Source organism: Penicillium antarcticum, assembly GCF_028974205.1.
Source record: "Penicillium antarcticum strain IBT 31339 chromosome Unknown utg000009l_segment0_segment0, whole genome shotgun sequence".
In the NCBI taxonomy this organism is placed as follows: Eukaryota; Fungi; Ascomycota; class Eurotiomycetes; order Eurotiales; family Aspergillaceae; genus Penicillium; species Penicillium antarcticum.
In genome coordinates, this window is record NW_026695307.1 from 3,364,192 (window position 1) to 3,386,931 (window position 22,740).

General features: G+C 50.1%; 8 protein-coding genes across 8 annotated transcripts; 5 read left to right on the forward strand and 3 right to left on the reverse strand.

Moving 5' to 3' along the window:
* Positions 1 to 27: 27 nt before the first annotated feature.
* Positions 28 to 7,992, reverse strand: N7508_009646 (uncharacterized protein; the record flags this gene model as incomplete). The annotated part of the gene is made up of 2 exons (XM_058467709.1): positions 28 to 7,822; positions 7,910 to 7,992. 2 exons carry the CDS (start codon positions 7,990 to 7,992, stop codon positions 28 to 30), a joined length of 7,878 nt encoding a protein of 2,625 aa, XP_058315555.1.
* A 450-nt stretch (positions 7,993 to 8,442) lies between these two features.
* On the forward strand, positions 8,443 to 9,491 carry N7508_009647 (60S ribosomal protein eL27). The gene is made up of 4 exons (XM_058467710.1): positions 8,443 to 8,548; positions 8,598 to 8,653; positions 8,819 to 9,155; positions 9,216 to 9,491. The coding sequence occupies exons 1-4, from the start codon at positions 8,542 to 8,544 to the stop codon at positions 9,221 to 9,223; spliced, it is 408 nt and encodes a 135-aa protein (XP_058315556.1). The 5' UTR covers positions 8,443 to 8,541; the 3' UTR covers positions 9,224 to 9,491.
* Positions 9,492 to 10,189: 698 nt separating this feature from the next.
* On the forward strand, positions 10,190 to 11,156 carry N7508_009648 (uncharacterized protein; the record flags this gene model as incomplete). Its single annotated transcript, XM_058467711.1, has 3 exons — positions 10,190 to 10,310; positions 10,603 to 10,976; positions 11,142 to 11,156. 3 exons carry the CDS (start codon positions 10,190 to 10,192, stop codon positions 11,154 to 11,156), a joined length of 510 nt encoding a protein of 169 aa, XP_058315557.1.
* Positions 11,157 to 13,437: 2,281 nt separating this feature from the next.
* N7508_009649 (putative pathogenesis associated protein Cap20) lies at positions 13,438 to 14,041 on the forward strand (the record flags this gene model as incomplete). Its single annotated transcript, XM_058467712.1, has 2 exons — positions 13,438 to 13,488; positions 13,550 to 14,041. 2 exons carry the CDS (start codon positions 13,438 to 13,440, stop codon positions 14,039 to 14,041), a joined length of 543 nt encoding a protein of 180 aa, XP_058315558.1.
* A 355-nt stretch (positions 14,042 to 14,396) lies between these two features.
* Positions 14,397 to 15,572, forward strand: N7508_009650 (MAGE domain-containing protein; the record flags this gene model as incomplete). Its single annotated transcript, XM_058467713.1, has 3 exons — positions 14,397 to 14,411; positions 14,480 to 14,810; positions 14,896 to 15,572. The coding sequence occupies 3 exons, from the start codon at positions 14,397 to 14,399 to the stop codon at positions 15,570 to 15,572; spliced, it is 1,023 nt and encodes a 340-aa protein (XP_058315559.1).
* Positions 15,573 to 18,292: 2,720 nt separating this feature from the next.
* Positions 18,293 to 19,948, reverse strand: N7508_009651 (translation elongation factor EF-1 alpha; the record flags this gene model as incomplete). The annotated part of the gene is made up of 3 exons (XM_058467714.1): positions 19,686 to 19,948; positions 19,491 to 19,629; positions 18,293 to 19,401 (listed from the first exon to the last, which is right to left on the reverse strand). Exons 1-3 carry the CDS (start codon positions 19,818 to 19,820, stop codon positions 18,293 to 18,295), a joined length of 1,383 nt encoding a protein of 460 aa, XP_058315560.1. The 5' UTR covers positions 19,821 to 19,948.
* An 866-nt stretch (positions 19,949 to 20,814) lies between these two features.
* Positions 20,815 to 21,392, reverse strand: N7508_009652 (DNA-directed RNA polymerase III core subunit RPC11; the record flags this gene model as incomplete). Its single annotated transcript, XM_058467715.1, has 4 exons — positions 20,815 to 20,850; positions 20,898 to 20,992; positions 21,097 to 21,306; positions 21,383 to 21,392. 4 exons carry the CDS (start codon positions 21,390 to 21,392, stop codon positions 20,815 to 20,817), a joined length of 351 nt encoding a protein of 116 aa, XP_058315561.1.
* Positions 21,393 to 21,802: 410 nt separating this feature from the next.
* N7508_009653 (ankyrin repeat-containing protein ANK1) lies at positions 21,803 to 22,487 on the forward strand (the record flags this gene model as incomplete). Its single annotated transcript, XM_058467716.1, has 3 exons — positions 21,803 to 21,814; positions 21,870 to 22,047; positions 22,156 to 22,487. The coding sequence occupies 3 exons, from the start codon at positions 21,803 to 21,805 to the stop codon at positions 22,485 to 22,487; spliced, it is 522 nt and encodes a 173-aa protein (XP_058315562.1).
* Between the last annotated feature and the right edge of the window lie 253 nt (positions 22,488 to 22,740).

A 22,740-nucleotide genomic window follows, 5' to 3' on the forward strand; every position in this document is an offset into this window, starting at 1 on the left:
ACCCAACTCCGTTAAACACAACTGCCATTAAACGGCGACATCAGTACCAAGACCGCTGTCGCTAGGTGGGGCCAATAGCTTCAAGACTTCTGCCTCCGCAGCCAAATTAGCCTCCCTGATTTGCCGGGAGACATCCTCTTCGTGGTCTCCATTCACAGAATGTTCATCCCCATGCGCAGTCTGCGCATCGTCTTCTGACTCTGACCCATCGATGGAAATATCATCATCCCGGTCCTCCTGGTCATGCTGGATAACCGAGCTCTCCGCGTCGTCGTAGTCATTGTTGGAGGTCACACCACTGACACGACGGGGATCGGTAGCATCGGTCACTACACTCTCAACAATGCTGCCGGCATAGCTTGGCTTTCTCTCCGCACCGGCATTGCTCTCTGCGTAGACTGTATCCTGTTCAGTGCCGGCATTGCTTTCCGCATAGCTGGTCTTCCGGTCCGAAGGAGCATTGCTAGGGGCATAGCTTGATTTCCGGTCGGTGAGAGCGTTGCTCTCGGCATAACTGGTCCTCCGTTCGCTTCCAGCATAGCTCGTCTTGCGCTGAGAGTCAGCATCGTTCTCAGCTTCACTGGCAAGCTCATCCTCCTCATGGAAAGGCTCGTTCTCTTTGTTGGTAACAGAGGATCGACCAGCCCAGGAAGTGTTGCGAAGGGCGTTTGACTTGACCGAATGGCTGCGCTTCAGGTTTGTAATGCCGGTGTTGGAACTGACCTGGCGGTCCGCCCCACGGTTGCCTGTGACATGACTCAAGCTGAGAATGCGACGTTCCTTTCCAATGTTGGGCTGGACAGCAACTGTTCCTGCCTGGAGGGAAGTGGGCATTCTGCGCTTCAGAGCAATGCCAACACCATTTCCAAGGAGACTGCGGGTTTCCTTGTTATCCTTGGCGGTACTGGCGGTGCTAGTGGCACTGGGGCTGCGGGCACCTGAGCGAGAAGTACGGTTGCTGCGAGTGCTTCGGTTCCTCTTCAGATTCATGGCCTGCAAGCTGTTGGATCGGCTGAGAAGGACTGTGCGGGCATGGTCGAGGACACCTTCCAAAATGCGCTTCTCGAGGCCGTCGGCACGATCCTCCATCTGTCGCATTTCTTCATGGCGAATCTCGAGAGCTGTCTCAAGACCAGCCAGATCCTTGCTCATTTTGTTGCTCTGCTTGATCATATCTTCCTTCTCCGCTCTCAAACGGTGGATCATATTTAGCATAGAATCTTTTTCTTCGCTCAAGCCAACAATCTCGGCTTCAACTTGCTCGCGCTGTGCAACTCTCCGCTCCAAAGCGATACCAGCCTCCTCGGCTTCACGACGCTTTCTCTCGGTATCTTCAGCGACAATTACTGACTGAGCTGCGAACATCTCGTTCATCCGACGAGCGTTCTCCATAATGTCCTTGTGCATCTCATCAAGCTTCATCATCTGTGTAACTGATTGTTCGGGATCCGCTGCGGCAGTCGTGGGACGGCTGAGAAGAGCATCCAGCTTTTCGTGCACAGGGCCAGAGCCATTCGTGGCATGATCTAAAAGCTGGTTGAGCTTTTCATATATTTGATCATTAGACTCCGACCCTTGATTCAGAGCACGGTCAAGCTTTTCGTGGAGCTCATCATTCTTGGAGCTATCGGACAAAGCCCGATCAAGTTTCTCATGCAGCTCGTCGTCCTTTGTCGGCTGAAGCAAGGCCCGGTCGAGTTTCTCATGGAGCTCATCATCCTTTGAGGGCTGAAGCAGAGCCCTGTCCAACTTTTCATGAACATCTTCATTCTTGGAGTGCTCGAGCAAAGTCTTCAGGATATCATGAACCTGGCTATTTCTAGCATGCTCCAAAAGATCGTCTAGCTTGCTATGGACAGGAGTATCCTCAATGGCAAGCGTACGGCTTGCCTCCTCTGGCTCAGGCTCAGGCTCGGCCGGGGGAAGCGCAGGGAGCATCTGGGGGATGTTGGCAGGCAGAGCCGACAGCTCTGACTTGAACTCTTCGGCCGACTTCTGCGAGTGCTCGTAGTGCTGGTTGACAATTGACAGGATCTCCTGCACACTCTCCAGAATTTGGGGGTGGAACTCGAGAAGCTTACTCTCCACTCGGTCGGTGGCAGCAACAGCCTTCTCAGAATCAGCCTGAGACTGCTCGCGGTGAGATTTAACGTCGTTGTGCATCTCCTCCATTTGCTGGCGAGATTCATCAACACGCTCAAGGAGGGTTTTGGTTTCCTCACTCATGCGCTCGCAGGTCTCATTGACAGTGTCACCCATAGAACCGATGACCAGCCTAATGTCCTCAGCGAGGCTCTTGGTGCTCGTCAATGATTCAGTGTGTGCTAGGTCTCGCTCCTCGGTTTCAGAGAACTTGGAATGGAGCGAGGTGTGAGCATCTTCGTATTTGGCCAACACTTCTGTAATCTTCTCATCGATCTTGGCTCCAAGTTCGACAATGATAGCTGCCCGTGTCTCGTCATGTTTCACGAGGGCAGCAGCGTCGCGCTCCTCCTTGTCAAGTTTGCCTGCGTCCTCTTCACCGCGAGCACGTTCGAATTCACGGTTTATGAGCTCGTTCAGTTCCTTAATGTTGTCGACGGTGCTGAAATTCTCGGCAGTGACTGCGAGCCCCTCGAGCAGTTGCTTGAGTTCACCCAGGCCTTCGCTGCTGCCGTCAAGCTTGCTTCTGAGCTCATCTCCAAGCTCGCCGACAACAAATTTAGCCTCCTCGATCTTGTCATCGATCTTCTCGGCAAGGCCACCATGCTCGATCTTGCGAGCATCGAATCCTTGGGCAGTCAACTCGTTGTTTGCCTCCATCTTCTCGCGGAAGTCGTAAACAATAGTTGAAAGCTCCTGGATTTCAGCTTTGGTAGGAAGGGTCTCGACATCGGGGAGCTTCAGCTCGTCAACCTGGGTCTTGACCTCGAAGATCATAGCTTCGACTGTTTGGAGATCCGACTTCATTAGCTTTTCGGGATTCTCCTCTTCTTCCCCGTCCTTAGTCTTGCTTTTGAGCTCGTCCAGGACGACCCAGACATCCTTTATGAGACCCTCTAGAGTACCAATCTCAGTCTTGGTGGGTGCTTCGGCTTCCACGCGTCCAGAGAACTCGGCGATGGAGTCCTTGGCTTCTCGAATCATGGTCTCTAGAGTGCCGATCTGCTCGGAAGTTGCGACTTCGTCCAGCGAGGGGAACACCAGCTCATCAATCTGGGCCTTAGTGCTCATGAGCAACTGCTCAAGGGCTTCGGTGTCTTGCTTCTTGGCTGTATTGTCGTCCTCTGGGTTCCTTTGAGCACCCATCTCACCAATAGCAAGCTGAACCTCTTGAAGAGCCATGAGAACTTCGTCCAGATGCGATCTCTTCAGGGCATCCTCGACGGGCTCTGCAGCACGAGGAGTCGATTCAATGGCCTCAATCTTGTCTTGAAGCTGGGTGATCAGCGCTTTGAGACCATCAATATCCGGAACAAGGGTATTCTCCGGTTCAGCAGAGGGAGTCTCGTTCGCGAGCATGAGTTCCCCGCCGCGGGTACCCTCTTCGGGCTCCTTCTGGGACTCGCGGAGGTTCTCCATGTCGAGTTTCAGATCAGCAAGGCCATCTTTGATGGTCTCCAGAATTTCAGAGCTGTCGAACTCAGCCGGCTTCTCGAGCAGCTTCTTTAAGTCATCCCGGATTGAGTCAACGCCGTCGGTAAATGCGTCAAGGAGTTCGCTGGTGGTGGACAATGTGCTTTCATTACCATTGCGCGAGGTCTCTTCGCGTAGGTTATCGAAGTGCTCACGGAGGGCCGAAATAATCTCGTCCTTTTCAGCGCCTGGCTCAGCCCGAATGACACTGGAGTCCATGCGCTCTCGAAGGCTCTCAAATTCTTGCTTGATGGTGTTAACCACTTCATCATCGCCGGAGCTGCCCTTGTTATGTTCAGAGGCTTCCTTGATAGCGTCGATGATCTCGTCTTTGTCTGCAGTGGCGTTTTCACGTAGGAGCAGTGTAGTAATTGTGCCTCGCAAATGTTCGAACTCTTTCTCCATGGCATCCAAAAGCTCAGGTGTGTCAGGGTTACCTTTTGAACCATTGGAAAGAGAAGTGTCGGTGATTGTCTTCTCCATATCTGCCTGGAGAAGGCGGAACCCTTCCTTGACCGTGTCGATGACTTCGTCTTTGCCTGAAAGTTCGGCAGCTGTAACGACATACGACTCGATTTCCCTGCGGACGACGTCGAGGCCATCCTTGACGGCATCAAGGACTTGTTCTGTATCTCTTCCGTTGGCAGCAGAGTACTGCTTGAACTCCTCCTTCATGCCTTCGAGTAGTTCCTGGAGACGTTCCATCACCTCGCCGCCAACATTGCTGGTTGCGGAGCTGTTTGCCTCCTGGAGACCAGCAGTGATCGCATCCATAAGATCATCCTTGTTCAATTCGATCTCTCGGGTGACTGAGTTGCCGTTTTGGATACCTTCGGCGATTGCGCTCAAGATTTCTTCGCGCGAGATAGGCGGTTCAGGGACAGTGGCCAGAGCAGACTGTTGGCTGGTGTTCGAACTCTCAATACCTTCTGCGATGGCACTGATAATATCCTCACGTGAAATGCTTGACTGTTGAAGACTAGAAGAGTGCTCGATGCCTTCTACAATTGCATTGAGGATATCACTGCGAGAGATATTGGGCTCGACACTCTTGTTAAGAGAGGATTGGGAATGTTCAATGCCATCGATAATTGCATTGAAAATCTCCTCGCGAGAGATGGGAGCAGGCTTCTCATCCTCGTGCTCAGAACCAGCCAAGGTAAGAGCTCGTTCAGTGCCACCGTTGGAGTTTTGGATCCCATCGGCAATGGCGTTCAGAATCTCGTCTCGGGAAATGCTCGGTTCCTTGGAGGTTGCCGAATGTTCCATGCCATCCACAATGGCTCCTAGGATGTCATCTCTGGTGATGCCAGGCTGACCATTGTTGCTGGCAGAGGCTTGCGAGTGCTCGATGGCATCCACGATAGCGGTGAAAATCTCCTCACGAGAGACGGTTTGCTGCACATTGGTGCTAAGGGCTGACTGCTGGGCGTTGATTGAAGCCTCAATCCCCTCTGCAATGGCGTTCATGATTTCTTCGCGAGAGACATTCACTTGAGGAGCAACACTCAGGGCAGACTGCTGCGCATCGAAGGCTTCATTGACGGCATTCATGACATCGTGTCTGGAAATATGTGGCTCATCCATCTCCTTGGCTGCAGTGAAGTGGGCCTCAAGACCATCAGAGACGGCGCTGACAATCTCATCACGGCCAAGTCCAGAATCAAGAGAATCCTTGCTAAGTGTGCTTTGAGCCATTGAACCAGCCAACGCTCCAAGGATTTCATCACGAATGGAATTCAGATGTCCAATATGGTCCTGGTCCTCGTTGACAGACCGAGGGGACTCATTGTGAAGAGCCATGGCGCCATTAACTGCTTCAAGGATTTCATCACGAAGGGAAGTCAGATGGTTGACATGTTCCTCGTCCATAGATCGATAACTTGTGTTCTGGGCAGTCATCACTCCAGTAACAGCGTCAATGATCTCATCACGGATAGAGTGGAGGTGTGTCTCGTCCAGCGACTTGGAGCCTTCGTTGAGTCCAGTCACAGCGTCCATAATCTCGTCACGAATGGCGTACAGGTGGTTAACATCATCTTCACCCAGGCCCCTGGCGTTTGCGCTGTGGGTAGCCAAGCTGCTAGCCACCGACTCGAGAATCTGATCACGCATGGAATTGAGGTGGTTGACATGTTGTTCCTCATCGAGACCACGAGAAGTAGGCTCCGGCTGGTTCTCCAGACATTCCCGAATGGCCAGGATGACTTCGTCTCGGGAGATACCAGGTGCCTGTTCAATTTGTGGCGGGATAAACTTTTGCATGCCGTCTTCAACGGCTGCAAGGACTTGATCGTAGGTAACAGATTCGTGCTGAGGCTGATGAGACTTGAAACCTTCTTCCAGACAAGTGAGAATTTCGTCACGCTCCAAGCCAAAATTGTTGAATTCGATCTCTGGCTTGTATGTTTCCCATGCCTCACGCACTGTCTCGAGAATGTCTTCTCTGTCCATTTCGGCACCTCGGGGCTCGGCATGGGGCTGGGGTAGTTCAAGCTCGTCGAGAGCTTTCTTCACAACAGAGTAGATAGCGGCGCTGTTCATGGTTGATCTGAACTCGGACAGGTCAGAGGATTGTTGGCGACTCTCGTTGATAGTGGCAGCCAGCTGCTCTTTGAGATCGTCAAGACTGCGGTTGACAATAGCCGAGATTTCTTCTGGTCCAGCAGGTCGCGGTTGGTCCTCAGCTTGATCGTTGGCACGAGTAGATTCGATATCGTCGAGGCGTCGACCAAGTTCTCGACCCATGCCTAGAACCTCACCTCGTAATTCACGGACAAGGCTCTTGACGCCGTTGGTCATACCACCTCCTTCGACGACGCTGTTCTTGACACTGTGGAGGATTGCCAAAACTTCGTCGGGGTTGGGTGTAGAGCCATCGACCTTATCAGTCTTAGAAAGATCGAGTGCACGTACAACATCCGGATTCATAGATCCCATTGACCGAGAACGTGTGCCCTCGGGGTGGGCATCTTCAGGTTCGAGGCTATCGAGGTTATCCGTGATGCCTCTAGATCGCACAAGGGCTTTACCCGAAGGGTCTTCCTTAACGAGGTTAAGAATCTCCTCGAGCATGGCGGTAACTTTGGTATCGGCATCCTTGTCCGAGGGGCTTGCAGCGGGGCGGGATTTGATTTCTTCCACAAGCTCTAAAAGTCGTTCCTCACCTTCTTTGGTTGCCATTTCACGCAATACCTTCTCGAGCAAGGCCAGGGCAGCGGAGCCATCGGAGATCGGTGAAGGTGACACGCATGAGTCACGATCAAAGGCGAAGGGGTTAGGGCTAGGCATGCGAGGCACAGAGTAGCTTCTCTTGGACTGGGGAGAACTATCCGCATCCTTAGGGTTAGACCCATCTCCAGACTTGAAGAGAGTACTGAAATCAAACCTTGCAGCATCGGTATCCAAATACTTGGTTTTTAGATGAGAGGACAGATCTTTGAGACTTTTGCGAATGTCCTCATCTCGGGCGTTGGTTGCGGCCTTGAGGCTTACCAGGTCGGTAGCGTTGTCCTTGCTACGCCGGCTCAGGTTCATCATTTCACGTTGCAAGCTGCTTGCAATATCGGTCAGACTGTGAATTTGGGTCGAAAGGGAGTCCATGCTCGCAGTCTTGGGGCTCGAAGGTCGGGGTTCCATTGGTGCTGTAATCATTTTCGGGGGTTTAGAAGGAGAAGGTGGGTCGGCGTCTATAGGAATTTGCATGTTCTGAAGAGCTAACATGGTAGCTGATGGCGGAGTGCTTTCTCCTAAGATGGGTTTGGAGAGATATCGACTCGATAACGAGTAGCTCATGTCGCGCTCTGTATCTTGACGGAGCGCAGGCGAGCTGGTAGACTTGCTTGGATCCCGTGATTTCGTTGGGTCGACAATTGTTGCGCGAAGAGGCCTTTCTGGTGACCGATTCTCGAGATAGTTCATGAACTCGGATCGCGCGTCTTGTCGGGTATCTTCAGGCTGGAGTGATTGCATGCGTTTGTGCTGGCCCTTCACCAACGATCTCTCGGGCGATGAAGCCTTGGGTGGCATAGGATTTGTTGTATAAGAGCTGGGCGCATTTTCGCTGGGCCGCTCTGTGAATTTTGCGGCAACCGCTTGAATATTGGGAGAAACATTGGATCTTGTTGCGCCAGGGCTCATCGGGCTCATTGAACGAGGATTCATTGGCAGCGGTGGCGGTGCGCGCTCAGGATCCGAACTGTCCCACCTGCGTAGACCGCGTTTTAGCATTTGTTTGAGGTCGCCCATGGGACCTGTCAAGGGCAGGTGTGATGCGTCTTTTGCCCTAACCTACATTGGAACTTTGGAATCGGACATTGTCATCGGGTGCCTGACCAATTCCCGATCACGGGGAACGTCCCTGTCTTGGGATGGCATGATGTAGTTGTGAATGGATTGTCAAGGTGTCTCAGACTGGTATTGACAATATTGATAGATGGAATGTAGGAGTATGCGTTCAAAGTCAAAATAGAAGCAAGGTCATCAAGGCATATCAACACAAGGGAGAAACGCTGGAAGAACAAAGTAAATGCAGAACTCTCGATGAACAATGGGGAAACACCGGGAGATTAGCTTGATAAAAGCAGGTGGAGAGTAACAGGGAAGCTGCGCGGACTTGTACACATCACTTGCGGCCCATAGCAACGGGCTACGACAATGTAAACAAACTGACTCAGCAGTTGGGCAGCATGGACCCGGCGGTGAGGCCCCGCGTTACCTAATCATAATTGATCCGGACCCAATGGGGAAACTAGCCCCAAAGAGGCTAGTTGTCATCTGTCGGTAAGTCGGCCAATCAATGACCAGCACACAAATCGCTACTGTGCCCTGAAACCCTCTACCTCACACCCGAAAAAACGAACACTTCGATCGTGACCGTTCCGTATCTCGACAACCACCCAACCTCGCCGCCCCGGGACCTTCAAAATGAAGTGTACGTCTCTACCATACTACCCTCGATCTATATGCTGATGGAATTACAGTCATGAAAGTCGGCCGTGTCGCCATCATCACCCGTGGCCGTTACGCCGGTAAGAAGGTACGACAAAGATCCTGATCCCCGAATTGAATGCGCATGGAAAAGAGAAACAACGTGCAAGCGATGGGCTCGAGAAGAAGCGAGCACGATGCAACGTGGTGGAAAAGAAACGCGCGACAGAAGAAAAAATTCAGAATGCTAATCAGGCATTTTTCGAATTTACAGGTCGTCATTGTCCAGCCTAACGACTCTGGCTCCAAGGCCCACCCCTTCTCCTATGCCATCGTCGCCGGTATCGAGCGCTACCCCTTGAAGGTTACCCGCGGTATGGGCAAGAAGCTTGTCGACCGCCGCAGCCGCATCAAGCCCTTCATCAAGGTCGTCAACTACAACCACTTGATGCCCACCCGTTACACTCTCGAGCTCGAGGGTCTCAAGGGTACCGTCTCCAACGACACCTTCAAGGAGGTCTCCCAGCGCGAGGACGCCAAGAAGACCATCAAGAAGGCTCTTGAGGACCGGTACACCAGCGGAAAGAACCGTTGGTTCTTCACTCCCCTGCGTACGTTTACTCTGGATACACAACCGCATACTATTCTGGACGACTGCTAATACTCAACAGGTTTCTAAACGGTTTACTTGGGCGTTTTGTCGTTTTGAGCGCACGGGTCTAGGTGAAGGCGAGGTCGAAAAACCATCGAGCACATTCGGTCCCTGCGAGCATGGGATGGGAAAACATACACCATAGCTGGAAACAGATTCGGGAATGTATCGATGAATTCCAGATTTAACGAGGGATGCCACTACAATACCTGGTGTCTGTCCGAATGAAATGGAAAATATGAACAATTATTTTCAAAATCAACGTTGTCTATTGCCTGTGAATTTGGTCGACTTGGTTTTGGTTGGATGATGTAGGGGGAGGCTCTGCAGCTGCCTCCTCGCCCTTGCGGTGGATCTTTCGTATTCCGTCTGCCGGCGTAATTTTCTTCACCACCCCAGCGCCTCAATCGTTGTCATAGTCCTAATATATTTGGTTTGACCCCAGTCAACTTTCCCGACTTAAGACCGATGAAAGTCGAATTTTGATCATCTGGCTATTATTAGACTCAATTTAGGGCATGAATCCAAAGGTCTAGGTCCGTCAGCTCCATACTCGATGCAATTGCTACCCATCCTCCACAGTTCATTCACGCATATCAACCCCACCCCGCCAAGATATTGTTTATCATCCTACAGCCCTTCGATCAACCTACACATGATGTTCCATATGTTTTAATTCTATCTTGACAAGTATTTCCATTCGAATCTACTCTCCAATTCCGGTTGCAATGAAACAATGAGCCCTTTCATTCTTTCGCCAGCAAGTAAGAGTCACAACGCCATTCTCATGAAGACCTGAAAGGTCAATAAGGACCTTTTTCTCCATTGTCTTCTTGTTCTCATCCAACTTCAGTATCTAAAGGAGATGTATAAAAAGAACCTCAACCCCATCGAACAGAAAATCACCAGTACATTCTATCGGAAATCCTCAACCACTTTCAATCCCTATTTGGCAAGTATTGCCTTCTCATTCGTCTATGCAATTGCAAAACAATGGCAACGGGCCACTCAGCCCGAGGCCTGTCCCTGATCAGCGAGTCCTGTCAGGAAAACTGGGGAAACGACATCGACCCGCAAACTAACCTCCCTGGCGCTATTGTCCAAATGCCCTCGCGTAAGCTCATGCATTGCGAAATCATAAAAGAAGGCTCTAATGACCGCGGCCCAATCGTTAAAATATCTCGATGGGCAAGTCCAGCCTATTTCAGGCAATGAGTGCTGTACAAGCTGACCATGACATTGACACTGAATGAAGCGGGCACTTTGAGCTGCATCATCTTGCTGACTGGACTCGCATCCAGGCAGACCTAGCTGCCCTTGAAGATGGGCCCGAACGACTCAACTACGTTTCCCCGGAGGCGCTTACCCTCGTGCCACTGTGAGCATGCCGTTCTTGAGCCTGATAGGGGGAGTGGGCGTCATCTTCCGAATTTGTGCCGTTGCAGTTGATCTGTACATTGACCGGAGCTTCTGGGACATGTGGAATTTTGTTGTCAATGTTGGTCCTACCCGTAGTGTTCACTGGTGTTGGGATGTTGTCCTTCGCGATGATGTTGCTTCGCCTGTCATCGGTTCTGACCCTGTACCTCCTGCTCAATTAAGTAGTGTCACCCTTGAGACAGGTAACTTCGAGCACACCGCCGAGGCGCCTGAGGCTGAGGCTTCTGCCTCTGATGGTGCTGGAGACGATTCTAGCCCTCTCGCCGTCGCCGGACCCGTGATGCTTTTGCCAATTTGTCTCATCGTCTGCGAAACAATCCTGTGCGCCGCCGCATCTCTCGTAAGTAGATTGGTATTGTTTATGCAGACTTGTGTGATTGTATGTACAATCCATTGCGCCGCTGCTTTCCTCATGAGTAGGCTTTGTATCGTTCGACTTTAGCAATGCTGATGTTTGTTAAAAGTAAGAAAGCCTCCTAAATTGTCCATGGCTTAAATTTCCCAGGATTCCCTAGTGTGATATGCATTGCTGCGTTCAAAAAGGTGAAAAAAAAGGCGAAAATCCCCAAAAAGAACTTGAAAGGAAGAGAAAGGATAGATAGGCTGATAAAGTTTCATTCGTTCCGGCTCCAATCCAGTCCAGCCCATCGTAAGCCGTAGACGTTACCGTGAACCTCTAATTTGATATGCATAAAATAATGCACCCCAACATATCAAAGTAAGACAATAACCCAACTGTATAACCAGAATCACATGATAAAGAAAGAACATAAGACAGACAAACACAAGGTTCGGCCATCATCCCGTCCTGTGGCGTGGTCTAGACAACCCCAACGAAAACCCCAAACATAGCCTGCAACACCTAATGCAAACGCGCATACCCCGAAAAGCGCCTCCCTTGGCAAACGTGTTGACGTGTAAGTTCACCCATCACCGGAGGCGAAAAAGAGAAACCAGTTTAAGCGCAAGTGCAAAAAACTATCATAGGCACGCCAATTGGCTTACCGCCTCTCCCATTGGCCAAGCATACCCTGTCGATATGATGAGTTAGAGAGCGACGGTAAACCGGGAGTGTAACCTCTTGCGCCCCCAGTTCATGTGATTCTGAGTTGGCAATCGAGGCAACACAATTTCATGGCATATCTCATATCCCATGTTGTCTCTCGTATCAGGTGCGTTTGCGCGTTAATTTCCCATAAGTATCTAGGTGAGCTCGCATGTGAAACACAATGCGTTGGTATTTTTCTATTGGTATGTAGAATGTACGGATCACGAGCTTCCGGGATGTTCGTAAAGCTGTCCCTTTTCCCTGTCTATATAAGTTACTGTATGTACATGTACAAGATATCGATAGCCGAGTTCATCTTCCCCACTTTCACCTGTCAGAGGGGACCGTAGAGGGGCATCTCAGGAGTACGATTGTGCCATTGACCAATAACGAGGGGAATGTCATGCTATGTCTATGGTATGAACATGGATTTGAATGTATCAGGATTTACATCCATAACCATCCAGCATATAAGTTCGCCACATCTATGCCGATGATCCACTACATCACATTCTGCATATCACAGCGGCTCCAGGGTGACAAGGTTATTGGTCCAGCTCAGTGAGATTGACCAGAAAGCGAAGGTGGAAAGACCAAGAATGACGGTGAGAGGGTGTAGAATCACAGGTTCAGGGTGAGAAGAAAGACCCACGATGGAAGATCTGCATAGTAGCTTAATCGAGTGGATTGCCCGCCGGGATCCCGTTTTGCTTCTGATTTTCCTTCGGCTTCACTATATGCCATGGGCTGCTATGCCGAGTCACATTTTATGATTGTGCCTGTGCTTGCGCTTCTTCATGTGCTTCTGCACGTCCGCTGGGGAAACTTGGAAATCCCTGGTCTCCCCTGGTTGCACAGGATATCCTTGTCAATTGCTGTTGCTATTGCCAACCTTGACTGAGGGAATGCTTGGAAACACAACACCATATAGAGATTTCAGACATGCCCAGACAATTATGCTCATACCCATACATTGATAGGATTGAATGCGACCGCGACGGGTATAAGCGCCGAAGATCGGATGAAACTGCGAATCAACCGGGTGTTCAGTCGCACGTCCCCGGGCTGCCGGAAGAACAATCTCAAATCCGGCCAGGACCTTGCTAAAGTTTACGTACTTTCGGGAAAGAGAAAGAGAGAGAGAAGGGGGGTTCGAATAGCGCTCAGACCGATGTGGGTACCTCACTAATGTAGGTGTTTGACTGCCCAGGCCTTGAGAGAGAGTCCAAACTCAACATGGGGTCTAGAGATAAGCGGGAACAAGGTTTGCCTTGTCGGTCACCCAAGGTTATGAGCACAAGTGACGTTAGTACAATAGAACACGAACAGAGTGATATCAAGATAATATCAATATCATATCAATATCATATCAATATCAATAGACATAGCCGCATCCGTCAAGTGGGACCAAATGCGTCAATGTTGGACCCGCAATCACATGTGAAACAGTGATAGAGAGAGGATTCACAATGGTGCAATACAGCACAGTAGATTATGAGAGGTTAATACAAACCAGAAACAAAAGCTAAGCTACCAGAAAAAAAGAATTAAAAAAAAATTACAAAAACGAGACTTGGCGTGGGCAACGAGACCAGATCGCACAGCGCTAAGGCCTATCACATGTGAAAATCCTATTTCTTCTCTCTATACTCCCATTTCTTTCAGTTCCTCCCTCTCTTCTCTTCCTCTTTCCCTCTGAATTCCTCTCTCTCTCCCATTTCCACCTACCATCTTCATGCCGCACGCAGAAACAATGGGTGAACCCACCATCAACGGCGAGAAGCACAACTCCCAATTCCTCGACGTAAGTATACACCTCTATCCCCCATATCTCCCATACAAGTCAGCCCACCAACACATCATAGCACCTCATCTCCTACCCCCTCATCTCGGACTCTATCAACCTGTACAAGGGCAACCCCTACGGGGCCAAGTCCATCCAGTACGCCGACCAGGGCTACACTCGCCTGGCCAAGCCCGTCCTGCCCTACTTCTCCACCCCATACAGCTATGTTGCTCCCTACCTGGCCCGCGCCGACTCCCTCGGCGACAAGGGTCTGACCGAGATTGATACTCGCTTCCCCATCATCAAGGAGGATACGCAGAAGCTGCGTGGCTCCATCTACAACGGCGCTTCAATGCCTGTTCGTCTTGCTGGAGAAGCTAAACACCATGTCTTTGATATCTATGGATCGGAGTACAAGAAGTGTGGTGGTGATGGTGTCTTTGCTTCTGGTAAGGCTGTGGTTACTACCAGTCTGGTCCTGTCCCAGGAGTCCTTGGCTTGGATCAGCACCTTCTTGCAGACTAAGAAGGAGGAGGTGAAAGAGGTGGTCAACGAGAAGAACAGCCATTGATTTTAGAACTGTTTTCATATTCTATCTTTCATCTTTTTGAAGCGTTTTTGTTTTCTTTTGGACTTTAGAGAAAATAATACCTCATCGTTGATCGTTTACATGTGTTCTGTTATCTATTGTCAGTTTCAGCTTTTACTTTTTCAATGTCGGGAACTTCCAGATTCAGATTTCTAATAATGACCCTATTGAATTGTACCATTGCCTGACTACATCGTAAATATCTCAAAGAAAAGGAAAAAGCAAGGTGATACTTCGTAACTTCGTACAACATCCCAAACCACCCGAGATAAGCGCACAGACCACCCTCCCGATGGGGTAAAATCAACTCGCGTCGCGTCTCATCTTCACCACAACCATGCCACGCAAAAGAGTAAGCACCTACCACCATCAATCCAAACTTCTCCTCCTGAATATACCCAGACTAAATGAAAAAAAAAGGCAAACCCCGAATCCCCAGCGGGTCTCCCAACCCCCCGCCGCCAAAGACAAAGCACATCCCCCTCCGCAACCGACAGCGAAGATGGCGGACCAAGCGCGCCCTCCAGCACAGATGCAATGGTTAAAAAGATGGTCCGGCTAGCCATGGCAAGCGAATACTCCCGCCTCCCAATCCGACGAACAGACATCAGCGCGAAAGTCCTGGGCGAGCAAGGCTCGCGCCAATTCAAGCTCGTATTCGAGCAGGCGCAGAACGAGCTACGGCATCGGCTTGGCATGGAGCTATCTGAATTGCCGGCTAGAGAGAAGGTTACTGTTTCGCAGCGACGGGGTGAGTATCCAATTCTGATTGAAATTCGGTCATCACTTTCAAATTCTTTTTGGTTCATTCTACTGACCGGGTTTTCCTTCAATAGCCGCTCAAAAATCTGAAAAAGTTTCCAGTGCCAATAAATCTTGGATCGTTACTAGCACTCTACCACCTGCCTATCGCACACCTGCCATCCTGCATCCACCCAAGGCACCTTCCACCTGGACTGAGAGTACATACACTGGTCTTTACAGTTTCATTATTGCGGTGATTACGTTAAATGGGGGGACACTTGCAGAGCAGAAACTGGATCGGTATCTAGCACGTGTGAACGCGGATGTCGGGACGCCCATTGACCGGACGGAGAAACTGCTGCAGCGGCTGTGTAAGGAGGGATACTTGATTCGCACCCGGGAAATGGATGGGGGGGAGGAGATTATTGAGTATATCGTCGGGCCACGGGGCAAGGTTGAGGTTGGGAGTGGATCTGTTGCTGGGCTTGTTCGGGCTGTTTATGGGCAAGAGGGTGATGGGGATGGGGATGAAGGGGAGATTGAGAGGATGGAGCGGGAGGGCTTTGAGGGGAGGTTGGGGAGGACGCTTGGGGCTCATGTTGTGAGGGAGAGTGAGCATGGGGATGGGCAGGAGGGTGCCTCTCAGGTTCATGGGAATGGACCTGTTGAGGAAAGGGGTGGGAGACGGTCTACGAGGCATGCTCGAGAAGAAGAGGAGGAGCAGGAGGAGGAAGAACAAGAGAATGACTCCTCTGAGGAGAGTGATTGATAGTTCCCCTCCCTTACTCCATTGCTGCTCTTGGCTGCGCTGTGATAATATGGGATAGATACAGTACTATCCGCAACGTGATACCCATGATACATATCAATCAAAGCATTTGACCCATTTTTTGAATTCCAAAATAAGGATCTACTCTATAAGTTTCTCCATCTTCAGTAGGTGGAATGCCAATCACCCTAATATTTGACTTGGGAGTCGGCTCGATAGTGAGGATCGTAATGCCTATGAGTAATTGGAACTTTTCAATTTCCCGGTCGAAGATAGAAGAGAAATGACGATAATAATGAAGCAATTGGCATAGACATCTCAAAATTAACGTTCCGTCAATATAACGTTAACCAAGCCGAGGGCTCCACTAGCCCTAAGTAGCTCGAATGTAACCTCAATCCAAACTCAATCCCGACCACTTCATAAATCTTAAAGTTGCCCTGTCGAGATTGAGTTCTACCAGGAAAAATAGATCTAGAAGTCTACCTAGACTAAATAATAGGAACTACCCTTTAATCCCTCTCACATTTCGCTCTACAAGTTATCACCGGCACAATGGGCCACTTCGCGATAAAAGAGAACCAAGGCCGTCCAAACCGACAGAATAGAGTCATCAGTACGTAACTCATTCTGCTCGCCTTTTCTATGTGGCTCTGTTATAAACCTATTATGGGGTGGAATGGTGAGTTGAATGTTTACCTTGAAACCCCGAGTAAAGGAGGGAATCAAGATCTATAAAACTTGCAAGATAATCAAAACCAGCCACTGCAAGCACACCTCACCAAGACGCAGCTCCTCAACCAATTTCAATACGAACGCTTCGCCTAATCGAACTCCCATCCCGAATAGTCTACCTCCTCCCAAGAAGAAACAAAAGCCCTCCTCGCCCCAATCCAATCAACAGGCGAACAAAGACTACACGACTACGCCGTCCGAACCCGACAATAAAAGATCCTCCTAAAAGCCTGGGAAGATCTACACATAGCGACCTCAACAGAAGATCAAAAGATAACCACCAACCTCCCGCATACCCTTCAAACAACCCCCCAGATCTAACAACCCTTCCAATTCCCCGCTGCGACCCTCCTCCACACCTACGAATCCTACCACTCAACCCTAACCCGCCTTCAAACCCACCTCTTCCCCTGAAAAAGACTCTACTACCCAAACCACCTCCGCCACCGCCAAACCCTGCACTCCCCACCCAGTCGCCGAGTCCTAGTTTTCAGCGCAGGAACCCACCAAGTAAAGTACCTCCTAACAACAATCTCCGCATTTCGAGCATTGTGCTGCACCCTACCCATAGAAATAATGTACCTCGGTTCCAGCGACCTCTCCCCAAAAGCAGGCGCAAGACTCGAAGCTCTGCCAGACGTACTGACGCGCGATAGCCGGCTTCTCGTTTCAGATGACGGGTGGGGTGGGAATTGAACGGCTAGGGTGGGAAGCCGTGTGCTGTTCTCTTGTCGTCATTTCGGGAGGTTATTTTCGTTGATGCTGATGCAGTTCTTTTGCTTGATCTGGCTGTGTTAGTTGAGGATGGGGATCATTCTGGCAGAGCTCTTGGGCTTAATTGGTGGTTGTTGCAGAATAAGTTTGCTGAGGCTGGGAGTGAACAGCCGGGCAAGTTTGAGGCTTTTGCGCTTGAAGAGCATGGTGTGATGAAAGATGTGTCTTCGTGGGAGATTTATCCTGCTAAAATTTATTGCCTGACGGCGAAGAAGGTGTCGAAGTTTTGATGATGGTTGTTGGGTTGCGAGGATGGTTGGTGCTTTTGGTAGGAGCTAGATGTTTTCGATGCTGTTTTCTTGTTTCTATAGATGAGTTCATGATGTATTGTATCATATATGTTCATCATGTGCAGATTGGTTGCTATAGTCCGCGCTTGATGGAGTACGTTATGTTGACACGCTTGACTAATATATATCCACTGCGGAATAACAGCATATAGAACAGCAAGTGCTAGAGAGAAGGAAAGCCCAACACCTCGAACACTTGGCTAGCAGAGCCAAGCTCATACAAACCGAGAACATGTAATAGATCAGTACTAATAGAGGCCTATATCACAACCTTGCCATATACGATAAGTAGATCAACCACACATCTAACCTCCAAGTACGACACCCTCGCAAGCCAAAATGCAACACCACAAAAGCAGATTCAAAACTCCAGTATGTACCTGTAGCCCAGAACAAGATTCCAAATAAACCCACCAGACTGGACTGCAGTGAAATTGAACATCGAAGGTGGTAGCCGGATTTACTGCTATGTCGTGTCACATCGGGTTCAGTATGTTACCCCTCTTCAGGCCTAATACTGTCTGCAAGATGAAATAGATTGATCAAAAGTAATAGATACATAAGTGTGACATGCATATTTGATTGATGTATATGAAACAAGAGGTGCTTCGATTATTTTGGGATGGTGTGGTGCAGGTGGCTGACGGAAGGAAATGGTGCGGGGCAATCGCACACAAATGTGCGCGAGGGAAATCTACCAAAAGAATCCCCTCTCATCTGCGGCGTCTTCGGCCTCATGTACGTGGGGAAAAGGAAACTACAGGGACTGCTATGATCTACTAAAAATGAACTGAGAAAATATTGGAGACGAAAATGTATGTAGTCATTTAGCTAAACTACACGACGTCTAGCGATCCATAAAAAATGTTTTTGAAAGAAAATAAAATCATCACGGCATCTCTTGAATCATCCGAGAATCATTTATTTCTTACCAGCCTTGGCAGCGGCCTTGGTGACCTTACCGGCACCGCCAGCGGACTTCTCGACGGACTTGATGACACCGACAGCAACGGTCTGACGCATGTCACGGACGGCGAAACGACCGAGAGGGGGGTAGTCGGTGAAGGCCTCAACACACATGGGCTTGGAGGGAACCATCTTGACGATGGCGGCGTCACCAGACTTGATGAACTTGGGGTTGGCCTCAGTAGCCTTACCGGTACGGCGGTCAATCTTCTCGAGGAGCTCGGAGAACTTGCAGGCAATGTGGGCAGTGTGGCAATCCAGAACGGGAGCGTATCCAGCGCCGACCTGACCGGGGTGGTTCAGGACGATGACCTGGGCGTTGAAGGAGTCACAGCCCATGGCGGGGTCGTTCTTGGAGTCGGAAGCGACGTTACCACGGCGAACCTCCTTGACGGAAACGTTCTTGACGTTGAAGCCGACGTTGTCACCGGGGTTACCGGCCTTGAGCTGCTGGTGGTGCATCTCGACGGACTTGACTTCAGTGGTCACGTTGGCGGGAGCGAAGGTGACGACCATGCCGGGGGTAATGATACCAGTCTCGACACGGCCGACGGGAACTGTGCCAATACCGGAGATCTTGTACACATCCTGGAGGGGAAGACGGAGGGGCTTGTTGGAGGGACGGACGGGGGTGTCGATGGCGTCAATAGCCTCGAGGAGGGTCTTTCCGGAGGACTTGCCGGACTTGGTCTCCTTCTCCCAACCCTTGTACCAGGGGCAGTTGGGGGAGGCCTCGAGCATGTTGTCGCCGTTGAAGCCGGAGATGGGGACGAAGGGAACGGACTTGGGGTTGTAGCCGACCTTCTTGATGAAGTTGGAGGTCTCCTTGACAATCTCGTTGTAACGCTCCTCGGACCACTTGCAGGTGTCCATCTTGTTGAGGGCAACGATGAGCTGCTTAACACCGAGGGTGAAGGCAAGCAGAGCGTGCTCACGGGTCTGGCCATCCTTGGAGATACCAGCCTCGAACTCACCGGTACCGGAGGCAATGATGAGAATGGCGCAATCAGCCTGGGAAGTACCAGTGATCATGTTCTTGATGAAGTCACGGTGACCGGGGGCATCTGTGAGTGGTAGGTTAGCATCATGTTGGGATGAGTCAAGCCCTCCGACCTTGAGGGTAGGAGGCACAGGAGGGGTAGTAGATTCTTACCAATGACGGTGACCTCATACTTGGCGGTCTGGAACTTCCAGAGGGCGATATCGATGGTGATACCACGCTCACGCTCGGCCTTGAGCTTGTCAAGAACCCAAGCGTACTTGAAGGAACCCTTACCGAGCTCGGCGGCTTCCTGTGATGGGGGGTCAGCATGGATGTGGATGGATTTGTGGGATGGGCGAAAATTACCTTCTCGAACTTCTCGATGGTACGCTGGTCAATACCACCGCACTTGTAGATCAAGTGACCAGTGGTGGTAGACTTGCCGGAATCGACGTGGCCGATAACGACGATGTTGATGTGGGAACGCTCTTCCTTACCCATTTTGGCGGTTGAAACTTTTGTAGTTCTTTGGAAGATACTAGAAAGAGTCTGTAAAGATTGCTCAGAGACTACGGCAGAACGCGTAGAGGTACTGAGCACAGATGATTAGAGAGATGAAAGAGGAAGAAGAGAAAAGCAGTAGGGGGTGCAAGAAATACTCACTGTAGCAGACGGGGGAAAGAAAAAAGTCTGTGGGAGGGGGAGGGGAAATCCTTATATGGAGGGGCAAGCGAGAGAGGCGAGTCAGCGGGGTTCAAGCCCTCTGTGGTTGAGTCGTCTGATTGGCTGCCACAGTCAGCCGTGGACGCAGATTCTGCAAAGTGGGCTAATCTGAGAGGTACCGCTACCTCTTTACCAATACTAATCTATATTGCTGCTAATGTACCTGTACTTCTACCCATTCGTTCCCTGGTTCTTTGCTCCACTCTGAGAATTTTTCAACTCCCAATCCACTATCCATATTTACTGGGCAGCAACGCAGATTTGGGTGAGAATCTCATGGTTTGCATTGTTTACTTTGCGCTTTTTTTTTCTGGCCTTGGTGGCTGGTTACCTGCCGTATGATCGTTTTTATTTTTTCTTTGACCCCGCGATGAGGGGCACATTGTTTCACCGCCAACCTGTCCCGCCATGTTATGCAGATGGGACTTTTGTATCTTTTCTTTTTTTTCGCCACAGTTGATTCATAGAAATTGATATCGGCTCTATGAACTACTACCTATCCGTATTAAACACTAGGGGCAATTCCTACTAAACCCTCGGGTGTGCTGTGTGAGGCTAAAGCGCCGAGAAATGATAAGAAAAGTTAAAAAAAGCTATCCCAAAAGGGTTCCCGCAATCTGGGCGTTGGATAGTGACGTCGATCAATTTGGGTATCTGGATATCTTTTTCCATATGCGCCATTTGCTCCAAATGCGTAAGAAAAGAAAAACCAAAAACAGAAAATAGAAAATAGAAAATAGAAACACACAGTGTCCCGGGTTGATGCCCAACTCTAATTTTCTCTCCACCGAGCACCGCAGGATGTACACTGAGCTGTCAGAACGGGTACCTCACGCAAGCAAGGAGTAGACTTACCTTCAAGAATGTAGTCATAGGTTCATCTGCACTGCGAATCTGCAGCTGGAAGAAGTATGCACGTTCCCCGTTGCAGTTCTCTGCGGGGCATTGAGCTGTGAAAGAGTTCCGTTAGCTTCTGTCCTGGGTGTTCGTTTTGGGTTCATCTTGGGCCTTGCTGGGTCTGGTAGAAAGCCTCCAAGATCCCTTCTTGACTTACTGGCCACACTGTCAGCGTTGGCAAACTCCTCCTTGCCTCCAAAGACATCATCCACCTCCTTCTGCTTCATATCCGTCTTCTCAAACCATTGTTTGTCCAGCGGGGCTTCGTAGGGACAGGATCGGCACTCGAAGCGGTTGACACCCATCGGGAAGGCATTGCTCGAGTCAGCACGGGAAATGGTTAGCGCATTGCTGCAGTTGGGGCAGACTAGAGAGAAATGTCAGTTTCTGCAGCCTCGCTGAATAGCACTCAAGACTCGGCGTGGGAGAGGAGGAAAACGTACAGATCAACATCTTGCCAGCAGCTGGAGTCTGTAATATGTAGTAGCAAGATCTCACTTAAGAACTGCACGCAGCAAAGGCTCACAAGCTGTAGACCCAAGCGCAAAAGCATCACCGTCGATGCCGAATCTAAACGCGCGGCTAATCAGAGCGGGACGCGGAAAATCTCTTGATCCGTTCGGGCCGCGCGTGGGATGTTGTCCCTGGGGAACAAACTCCGGGAGTGTAGATGATACACCACGAATGACTCTTTGATCCGACTATCCTGCTTGTATATATACCATCTGCTTGTTTGCAGACCACCTAAGCACCAGCCATTCAGAACGTTTCGCGATCCACGCTACAACTAGCTCCCGCGTCCCTTACAGCCCCCCTACTGCTTGCATTTATTCCGGGGCATTCCGGACCAAATCACAGACACTATGGCTGACGAAGTGAGTACCACCATATAGCCACAGTCTCGAACTATGACTAACTTTTACACTATAGGGCGCATCACCCCGCGAGCTGATCGTGGAAGCCTGCCGCCGTGACCAACCCCACCTAATTGAGCAAGTCCTGCATGACATGGAAGAACAAACAAACGAGCAAGTCGCAGAATTTTTCAACAGAGTCACAGACACAATGGGCAACTATGCATTGCACATCTGTGCCCAATACGGCAGCGGTACGTTCTCCCATGGACATGGATATACACGTGGTACCGTTCGTGTTTGGAACTCTATATATCTATATCCCCACCATATGAAAGCCAGCAAGAGCTAATACCCCATAGGAGAGACAATGGACCACCTATTTGACATTCAAGGCTTCGAATGCGACCCCAAAAACCGCCTAGATGAAGACACGCCACTGCACGTCGCAGTACGCTACGCAATGGAAAAAGACCTCTCGGTTGGCACCGAGATTATCGAGATGATGTGTGAGGCTGGTTGTGATCCTCGCGTGCGCAATAAGCATAATCAATTGCCTAGTGAGTTAGCCAGGGGCAACAAGGAAATTATGGCCATTTTGCAGAAGGCTGCGTATATCATGGCTGAGGGTCTACAGAATAATGGTGATGGTGCTGAATCGGATGGTGGGTCGGCCAGTGATATGGAGGAATAAAGGCATATGAGGGGACCTGATGCCCGTTTCATTCTGAGCATTTTCTCTTTTTTATCCCGGTGGATGGTGTCTTGAGCTTTAGAGTTGGCCATATTCAGTTCTACGTTACGATTATCACGAATACAGTTCAGTTTCTAAGGAAAATGTTGGTCTATTGATTCCGTGGGTTGGCATGGACATGTATCGAGTTGTATAACTTCTACAAAGAGCGAAGTATTCCAAAGCTAAGCTATGTGATTCATCTATAGCCGGG

Coding starts and splice junctions, on each gene's coding strand:
- N7508_009647 (XM_058467710.1), top strand. Junction 8,654..8,818: donor GCCGTTACGCCGGTAAGAAG/GTACGACAAAGA, acceptor TCGAATTTACAG/GTCGTCATTGTCCAGCCTAA.